Source organism: Hakea prostrata, chromosome 10 (assembly GCF_041222555.1).
Source record: "Hakea prostrata isolate BN-2017 chromosome 10, UWA_Hpros_2, whole genome shotgun sequence".
In the NCBI taxonomy this organism is placed as follows: Eukaryota; Viridiplantae; Streptophyta; class Magnoliopsida; order Proteales; family Proteaceae; genus Hakea; species Hakea prostrata.
In genome coordinates, this window is record NC_142609.1 from 42,018,696 (window position 1) to 42,029,186 (window position 10,491).

A 10,491-nucleotide genomic window follows, 5' to 3' on the forward strand; every position below is an offset into this window, starting at 1 on the left:
CTTGTTTCAGTGTCAAAACTCTCAAGGGATCGAGGTTTAAGGTATTATTGGCTTTGACCAACATCAGAGTATGAAGGTATTAATTACAAATTTAAATCCTTTAATTGCCTTGCTCCCATGATTTCCATGCATGCAACCTTCCTCTGGTGTTGCTGTGATTTTAACTCTGATATAAACTCTGATATACCTCTGAACCACATAAATTTTTTTCTCTTCTTCTTGTTCTTCTTGTTCTTCTTGTTCTTCTTGTTCTTCTTGTTCTGAGAGTGAGGTTTAACAGTGCATCTGTCTTGAATGCAGCAAAAGATAGTAGTGAAGGCGCAGATGAATTGCCAAAAGTGTAGGACCAAAGCCCTTAAAATTGCAGCTTCCACAGATGGTAAGTTCTATAAGTAATAGCAGCAGAAATATATATAGTTATATATTATGGGTTTTATTCAAAATTGTTGAGGAGCTGATCAATATATAATGGATTAATGAAGGTGTGGAGAAAGTGAGTTTAGAGGGAGACGAGAAAGACAAAGTGGTGGTAATCGGAGATGGGTTTGATCCGATTCGGTTGATCAAGTGTTTGAGGAAGAAGGTTGGGAACGCTCAAATATTAACCCTGGATGAAGTAAAGCTTGGTTCTGAAGATGAGAAGAAACCATCTGCAACTGATAAGCCATCTGCAACTGATACGCCATCTGCAACTGATACGCAACTTTTTCAATATGATCGTCTTCCACACTTTGTAGGATTTGATGTGGTTTACGAACCAGATCAAAGTTTCTGCTCTGTCATGTGAAGTGTTATCATCGATCCTTTTTTTCCCTCGTATTCAACCGACCACGAGGGTAGAATTAGCATAAGGAGGGTATTTAGGTTTTTGACATTACAGATTCTTACGTGAAACTCAGCTTAGTCTTTCAGTTGTATCCTTGATCATAGTAATTAATGACATGCATGCTCAGTGCTCCTGTGTGTGACTGTGTGGTTGTGTGACTTGCCTCACATATTAAATGATTAAACGAGAATCTAAATGATTTGATAAAGTATCCCAAATAAAATAATTGGAAGCCGGAAGAGAGTTAGTATCTTTTACTTGTCGAGATAGAGAATTGTGCTCTTTTTACACTTCTCCATTATATATTTATGGGAGGAATTTACCTTTGATCATTGATAAAGTAGACCATGAATGTTCAAAAGTGAGTTTTCCTCATAAATGTGTGATGCAGGGGTGTGAGGGGAGCACAACGACCGGTGGAGGAGCTAGACTCTAGAAGCTGGATACCTGAACTCTCACGTGACTTTACTCCTTGGATTGTTGTGGCTTATTGTTGTGGTTCAATTCCTAATGAGGAGCAAGCTATGGGATGGAGGGGGAGGCGGCACTTAGACGATAGGGGTGGGTGGGAAATAAAATCTGTTCACTTCTCAGATGGTTGATAGGGTGAAGGACTTCATCAATTGTAGGAATTAAGGTTGATGAAGATGATTGGTTTGTTGAAAGCTAAAGGTTGAAGGAGAGTTCTGGTGTTCTTTTGTTTTTTTGAGAATAGAAGAATGGGTGATAAGTGTTAGTTAAAATGGTTTGTTCTTTTGTTCTTTAAGAATAACCCAATGAGAAAAGTGATAGCAAGAATAGTTCTATCAGGGGAATAGAAACTTGACAAAATGGTCTGAAGGTCTTCTGAGATCAGCCTCATTGCCACCCTTTTCGCAAACCCCCTCTACCTTGCTTTCAGGCCTACACCTTTGCTTGCTTGAAAACTAGATTTTTCATATTGTTGATCAATCAGGGAATATTTCAAGAACAAGCTAATCAAATGCTCATTTCCAAACAAAACCAATCTCCTCTAAAAGAACAAGCTAATCAAATGCTCATTTCCAAACAAAACCAATCTCCTATAAAAACGACTTTACACAAGAATTGGTCTCTTAGAATAGGAATATTATCAAATATTTGAACTTTGAAGAATATTTTGGGGGTTTAATATAAAAATAAGTAAGGTGCATTTGAATATTTTAGTCTGATCCTAATTCCTAAGTCTAATCCATGGTCCGTTGGATCTTATTCAAATCAAAATCAAACTCCTGTGTTTTTCCCTTTGGCTTTGTGGAGACTCCGGCAACGAATTCACATTCTCTACAATTTTCACCCTTACAATTCCTTATAATTTGTATATAGGATTACAACACATGGTAGTTAGGATGAGCTAGGACTTCTAAAAATCCCCAATTCAACTACCTTTTGCTGGGAGAGGGTTTGGTCTGCTATAATTTAGTCCCACTCCTTATTTGTAGTTTTCTGTAAAGTTTCAAATCATGTCCCTTAAAAGACTTGAAATTACAATGGTTTGAGAATTAATTATTTGTACCAAAATTGAAATAATAATTTTTAAGATATTTTTTTGTCTTCTCTTCTCATGCCCCTTATCTTTTTCCCCAACTTACAATAATGCAATTCAAGTGTACCCCACACTATATTCCTTTTCCTCCCTCCCGACAACTTAATGCTCATTGGTGATGGCCATGCATGGGTTAATTAGAATATCAGCAAGACAAGGGATGGACGTCATGAGTGGGAGAGATAAGAAAATGTTGTTCCATTGGTTGAGATTGCATGTGTTGTCATTGTTGGCAACAAAAATGCAATGTGTTCTAAGAATGCATGGTTTGTACTGAAGTGAAGGTCCCAAATTAGGCTTTGGGTATTCACTGTATTTTTAGAGGGTGATTAACACTATTAAGATGGTTTTGAGTGCTTATGAGAAGATTTAAGTGTTTTGGGTGAGGCAAAGATTTCTTAGGATGGTGGATTTCACAGGTTACTACACAAGGAACATCTTGGATGAATTTTTGGATAGTCATACAACTGTTTTCTAGATCACCTTTTACTTAAAAAGTGTAGTCCATGAAGTCTTATTTCCAACAAAATTTTCAGATTGTGATTCTGATGTCAAATGAGGAAGTTATGGCGTTTCTCAAGAGAGTATGTGATGTAGAAGCAAATCTAGGTAGTGTAGACATCTAATGAAATTTTCTTTGTCAAGGTAAAATATTTCGAAAAATTTCACCCAGTTTGGTGACTATTGAACCGAAAGCTACACAAAAAAACGAAATTAAACAATATCGCTGAAAAATAACTAAATATCACTGAAAAATTGCTATCCGAAAAATGCTGAATTGGCCAAAAAGGGCAAAAATCAGCACTGAACCTGCAAAATGTCGCAGACCGTGTTCAGCTTTATGATCGAAATCCTTCTATTACCGGTGAAATCCTTGCTTTGATGGACAAGACTGAAGAAGAAGAAGACGACGAGCTCAAAAAAATCAAACTCTACAACTCAAACTTCAGCAACAAAATCTAGCTTTAGAAGGTGCGAAATATGCACGAAGCCCTTCTGTTCTTCACTTCTTTTCTTCTCTATGTGCCGGAACTACCGCCTGAAATTGAAACCCTTAATCGCCGAACCACCGCTTGAAATAGAAACCTTGAATCGCCCTCCTCTTTTTATTCCATTTAAAACCTCGGTGAAGATGAAAATATGAAGACTTCACAGTGAAGTTTGATTCAACCTTATCCCAATTCCCACACGCAAGTGACACACACAATCCTACTTTGAAAAGAGAAGAAATATCTTCTCTCGGGGTTGCGTGAATGATTAATGGGTAGAGGGAATTCCACGTGTCGAGCAATTAATGAGGGTTTTTCCCTTATCTTCAATTTTTTTTATTTTAATTTGAAAGTTATCGTTTAAGTCGGCAAAATCTCGCCAAGATTTTGCCGATTCGTTGGTTTCAGCAACCAGCGAAATGTGACTTCTCAACGAGATGTGGCACCTTGCTCTCTGTGATGTTATTTATATGGGTAATTTTCATTTGGACCCCTGAGGTTTGACTCAGGTCATTTTTAACCCAAAAAAGATATTGTCTTGCATCTGCCTCCCCTGAGGTTTTCAAAAAAGTGAATGTAAGACAGATATGGTATACTGTGAAGTATAATGATTAAAATGATCCAATGTGTTGCATGTTTAAAGATAGAATAAAAAAAAGATTCTATTTGAAATTATCTTGTGAGGTTTTATATAACTTAAGATATCCAATGTCCCAGATCTCACATGCCATTTTAAAGTGGATATCCAATGGTTGTGTGTTCTATAAAAAAAAAAAAAAAAAAAGATTGTGTGATTAGATACTCTTTGGGACTCATTCAGAAAATGAAATCCAACGGTCCGTGTACGTCAATGTTCATCCTCTTTAAAAGTCCGCATTTGAGCGAAAGGGTAGCGGGTTTTTTAGGTTTTTGGCTTGTAGAGATTAAGAAAAACAAGGAGGAGAAGCCAAGAAGCAAGATTGGTATGGAGAACAAACTCGGATGCGTATTTTGGTGAAAACGTTGAAGAGGAAGGTGAGCAATCTATTGTAATCTCCCTCATTTGAAAAGTCTCACCTTTCAAGTAGTGTCTTGTTATGGTTGAGTTTTTTAAGGTTGTAGCCTTATATTTTTGTTGGTACAAGAGTTCACACTGAAGTGGTACTCCGTGTTTTGAATGTATTGAGAGTGGGTGTTTTCTGATAATTATATTGATCAAAATTTTAGTTGAAAAGTATTGAGTAAATATGAAGTTCTATTTAGGGCATTACTCCATGGATGTAGGCTGTTCGGCTGAACCACGTAAATTTGGTGTCATGTGTCTCCAATTTATTTTTGCATTGCATATATATGAGTGCTTTGATTGCAGATTGATGGTATACTATCTGATAGACCCAGCCACATTGTAGTGTGTAATGGACGTGTCCTTATGTAATTGATAAGTACAAGATTATCTTGATCAACCTTGTCTTGAGATTAAAAGAGCGTCATATTGAAGAGAATTTTATAAGACACTGGTTCACCCCCCTTCAGTGTCAACCTAGGAATAACAGAAACATCAAATTTGGTATCAACAAATATGAATGAAATCAGATATACTTGTCCTAGAAAATGAATTTTTCGACTTCGATCATTACTCTTTATATACAATGCGATCGGTGTGATATTGATCCCATATCCAATATCAGTGAGGTTCAAAATCCATAAGTATATGACGTCAATACCTAGAACCATAGTGGATGATGGGAAGCGCAATAATCAAGGACGACCAAGGGGTTTGGAAATATGTACAACATCAAAAGATAAAGTGTGTGTTGGTAATAGTAATTACCTGAGAAGAGGGGCTCTTTTGATGGGACAGTCCTGCGACCATCTCGACGGCTGGATAGTGAAATTTCAGTTGAGACTGAAATCACGACTGTTCGTTGCTTTTAAAACCATTAAAAGAGACAGACAGTTGAGATTTCGATCTTGTCCGATACAACAATTAAGATGGAGTCACAACTCGCAAGATTGTCTTGCGCATTTATTGAAACTTTTTCACTTCTGATGAGGTTTGGCTTTTAGAATTTGCATGGCTCCCCAGTGCCAACTAAGAATGGTGTCATTTGATTTTGACAAAAAGCTTCTCAGATGGGATTCAGGGAGCCAGGCACAATGGCAGAAAGATCAACATCATCAAATCAACCCCTTCCTGGTAACTTTGTCTACCCAGGCAGGCATCTCCCAGGAAGTTGAACCAGCAGCAGCATCTAAGCAGCGTCTTCTCACTTCACATCCATGTTTCCCTCACCATCTAATTTTGGACTAGAAACAACCCCTACACATAAGCGCATCATCAGTAGAAATATTAACTGTTTGGTTTGATATTCCTGCAGTGTAAAACTATCACCAATAATGAGCCATTCACCTAATAATACCGCAAAAAGAGTTTGGAAACAAAAGAAAATTCCTGGGAAATCTTGAAAAGCTTTCTTCTGAATCTCCTCTGAGTTTTATCTTGTTTTGCTTTCCTGACATCAAACATATCCTTCAATATATGATGGGGGTAACTGTAGATTTTTTTCTTCTTCTTTCCAGTAGTAAAATTCTCAAGTATTCTACCAACCCTCTACTGAGCAAACCAAAAAAAAAAAAAAAAACACTGACGTAATTGTAGACTTTTACAATGGCTAATAACTGAATTTTTAAAATTTCTGGGTGAAAGTTATTGACTGATTAAGACTTGAGAAAGAGTGGTTACAACTACCTTGACCGATTGAAAAGCACTCTTGAATAAAGACAAAATAAATAAAAAATTGTTCATGTAAGATAAATAAAGAAAGAAAGAAAAGAAGGTCTTGACTCTTGACTTCGCAAAAATAAAAATTGGGTATTCTTAGTTTATCAATGTATTGTATCATTGGTATCTTTGATTGCTCTCTCTTTTTTCTTTTCCAATAAGAAAAGTTGGTTATTTTTACCGTATCAACGGATTTTATCCATTGGTATCCATGATTGCTCTCTCTCTAGAAAAATTGGGTATTCTTGCTGTATCAATGGATACAATTTTATGATTGCTCTCTCATGAGTATTCATTTGTCTCTACTGTTGTTGTCTCTGTTACTTTTAAGAAGAAATGGATGATGAATGGTAGAAAAAAAAATTTAGAAATAGAGGAAGATAGAACTGTTCAACTGTTCTTATAAATTCATAATGTGTTATAAAATCTTGTAAAATTACTTGTACATAACAAAGATTTAGGTGATCACCTAAAAACTAAACCATGATCAAACATTGTTGGTTTCATTATGAAGAACAACAAAGGAGTAACTATGATTATTTTTTTTAAAATACCCCTCTCAACCTATTGAGAAGCTACATGAATACAGGTCGTATATTCTTTTTCAAAGGAGAAAAGAAAACCAAATACCTTTTATGTGAAAAAAAACAACCAACAACTTACTTCAAAAGCAACAAAAAAAAGGACGTCCAAATAATTTGAGGCCCATACTTACTTTGAAGAGCTAGAACAACCCACTCCTTATTCGATAATAGCAATATCAGAAAACAATAATTTGGATGCATTTAAATCTTATGATGGACACCAAAAAAATTTACATGATGAACATTTTAATTGGATGATCACACCATATCAATTAATAGAATCTATAGAGAATATTTATCAAGGAAATTAACAAGGAAGTATTGGATCAATAAAAGAGTTAAGACTTTGCCTCTTGGTTTTTAATAATACAACAATTCTTTACCATTGAAGGGTTGCTTGGTTAGTCAGACTAATAACTCACAGTAATAAGTTTGTGAGGTCAACTCTGCTTGATGGTATGCTAATTAAGTAATACCCCTATCCCTAATGTATCAAAATTGTATGCTCCCCTCCCGCCCCCCACCCCTTCCAAAAAAGAAAAGAGAGAGAATGTATGAGAACTGTTGCTCCGAAAATCAGATCATGCTACAAGCCAAGTTACTTGTCAAACAACATGCTCGACTGTATAGTCGAGGAATGCTTCTGATGATCAAGTCAATCAATGCTCACAACTATAGCAAAGAATAAGTTGTGGAGTTATGAGTACTAGAAAGTAGATCAAACTGCCCACTAACTAGGCTTACATAGGTGTTCGGTCTTTAACTTAACCGTACGATTTTCGTACGCCAAGTAATTGCTAATCATCGAATCCAAGGCACTCCTATATTGGATGGTAATCGAGTCCTTGTTGATCTCTATGACCAAGTCTACTTTCCCTATTTGTCCAAAAGTCCTCTCTGGGCAAGTTTTAAAGTATCAAGTGATTTTAAGAGACTTATCATCATGTATTGAGTATTGTATCGCTTTGGCTAATGTATTTTAGTGTAATTCAATAGAGAGATGTATCGTATCGGTTGGGTCAAATATGGATATGTATTAGTTAGTATCGTATGGTATTACTTTAAACCTTATTTCTGGGAATCTGGGGGAGGTTGGGTGTGACTTTAGCAAAGTCTATCATTTATGTGTCCAGCAAGCAATCCGGTTCGGCGATGGTTGGCCAGGGTGAGTGTCTGGTCCGATCACATCAAGAACTATTAAAAATTAAAATTGAAGAAATTGGACACATTGACGAATGCATAACTGTTACAGTCTTTCTTTATATCTACAAAGTGACTTTTACATACACGGTCTCTTTAAAGTTTAAGGCTTAAGACATAGAAAGAAGATTATTTTCTTTTTAAGATTGAAGAATGGGTCCTTAAGGCCTCAGCAAGCTCACCATACTTTCTATCTTAGGAATTCTCTCTCTTCTATTATTATTATTAATGTATAGTTTCCTCTGGCTTAGACTTGATTGACTCTCTTAACTTGTAGAACCATCTATTTTGACGAACGTAATAGGTGGTCAGGTCAAGGCGAGTCTCTTTACTTAATTCTTTCCCGTTTCACACCCGTTTCCTTGTAATTCCACACTTCTTCACATTTGCGCGTTTTCATCTTTGGCTTTAAAAACAAGGAGAAACCCTTCTCGCTTCATATCTCGGCTCTCAAAGTCTCAATTCATCCGTAGCTGCTTTGTTTCATTGTCAGATTCTGCAAAGATCGAGGTTTAAGGTATTCCTGGCTCTGACCAACATCAGAATATGAAGGTACTTATTACAAGTTTAAATCCCTTTTAATTTCGTCGCTCCCCATGACACCCATGCATGCATGCAACCTTCGTCTGTGTGTTGTTTTTAGATGTTATAATGGTAGGTGCAATTTTCTTGAATGCAGCAAAAGATAGTAATGAAGGTGCAGATGAGCTGCCAAAAGTGTAGGACCAAAGCCCTTGAGATTGCAGCTTCCTCAGATGGTAAATAATAGCAGCAGAAGTAGTTATTCTTTTCTTTCTATTCAAAATGTCAAGTAACTGATCATTATTAATTATGGATGAATGCAGGGGCTGAGAAAGTGAGTATAGAAGGAGATGAGAAAGACCAAGTGGTGGTGATTGGAGATGGGATTGATCCGATTCGGTTGATCAAGTGTTTGAAGAAAAGGGTTGGGCACGCCCAGATATTAAACCTGAATGAAGTAAAGCCCGATTCAAAAGTTCAGGAGGAAGGGAAAACATCTTCAACTGATCATATTCAATTTTTTCAATATCATAGTCGTCCACACTTCGTAGGGTACGATATGGTTCACGAACCAACTCCAAGTTTTTGCTCAGTCATGTGAAGTGATATGATCCATCGATCACTCATATGTACTCAGATTACTACCAGCATGGTTGAGCTAGTTTAGAAGGATGTTCATGTTTTTGACATTACAGATTAGTATGTAAACCCAGTTTAATTAGTCTTCCACCGGTTTCCTTAATTATAGTAATTAATGACATAAGTGCTCTTGTGTGTGCCTGTACTGGTGGTTCGAGGAAATGAAAGAAGTATCGATACAAAACAAAGGTAGAACATTCCCCCACACCTTGTTCAAACCAAATAACATAGCACCAGGGGCTAAGTAACACAATTGAAGTTCTAGGAATGTAATGGAACAACACACAATTAAAAGAAGACACTAATAATTTAACTTAATGAACTAAAGCAAAACACCCAGTGGGGCTGCCCTAAAAGGTTCAAAATAACTGGTTGACAATCTTAAAAAAAAGATGATCCAGGACAATTGAGTAGCTTGAGCTAGCAATAACCCATCCCGAATGGCCTTCATCACTTCCACAATAGTTGCTGAAAAACCTCTCCCCGCCTTGGATTGTGCTACTATAAATCTACCAAAAGAATCCCTAATGAGAGTGCCTTAGCCAGCCTGTTTACTTCCTCTCTCCCACAAACCATTAGCAATGGATTGATAAAAGCTTGATGCCTCCTCCATAGCTGAATGATGAGCAACTTACTGATGATTAAACTAGAGGCCTTTCATGTTTAGTTACTAATTGACACAGCATTCAACGTAGAACAAGAATTCTAAGTGACTCAAATAAATTGAAAATTATTATTCGAAAGTAGAATGTACCATACAAGATAGCAATGATGCCTATTTATAGCTAAGAAATCCTAAAAAATATATAGGGAAAAATAACACAAAGAAAAAACAACTCAAACTAGCAATCAAAATCTAACTAGGAAACTAAAAGTGCCCCCGAAAACCCACTAAACAATGAAATTTGGGAGTCAAAATGACACCAACCAGGTAATTTCTAGAAAGAAAGTTGTAGAGCTCAAAAAGTCGTTTATTTTGATATGCTATGAGTCCCGTAACTCTTCTTGGATCAAAAGTTATGCTTGTTTTGAGGATTATTGTGAAATTGCCTCACTAATTACACAAATGGATAAAATTGCTAGTTGGTTTGGAATGATTTGATCATATATAGCATTTTGATTGGGGTTGGATTGGTGGTCCAAATAAATTGATGAATTGGAAGCTATATACTTGTGAACCTATCACATGATTTTACTATTCGAGTTGTTGTGCCTTTGGTCTAGGGATGTCAACGGTGTGGTTTGGGGTGGTTTTAGGCTCAAAAACACTAAGCCCAAACACTCTATGGTAACTAACGGTTTTGGGCCGGCTTTGGTTTGGTGCGGTTTGGGTTCAAGTTAACTAATGGATTGGGTTAATGGTTTATACGCAGGCTGACTAATGGTTTGTGCTAACAATTTATGGT

The 10,491-nt window shown here is 36.5% G+C and overlaps 1 protein-coding gene across 1 annotated transcript; it reads left to right on the forward strand.

The window, feature by feature from the left end:
* LOC149003100 (heavy metal-associated isoprenylated plant protein 47-like) lies at nt 1-944 on the forward strand. The gene is made up of 3 exons (XM_089138513.1): nt 1-76; nt 301-379; nt 483-944. Exons 1-3 carry the CDS (start codon nt 71-73, stop codon nt 785-787), a joined length of 390 nt encoding a protein of 129 aa, XP_088994639.1. The 5' UTR covers nt 1-70; the 3' UTR covers nt 788-944.
* Nucleotides 945-10,491: the final 9,547 nt, after the last annotated feature.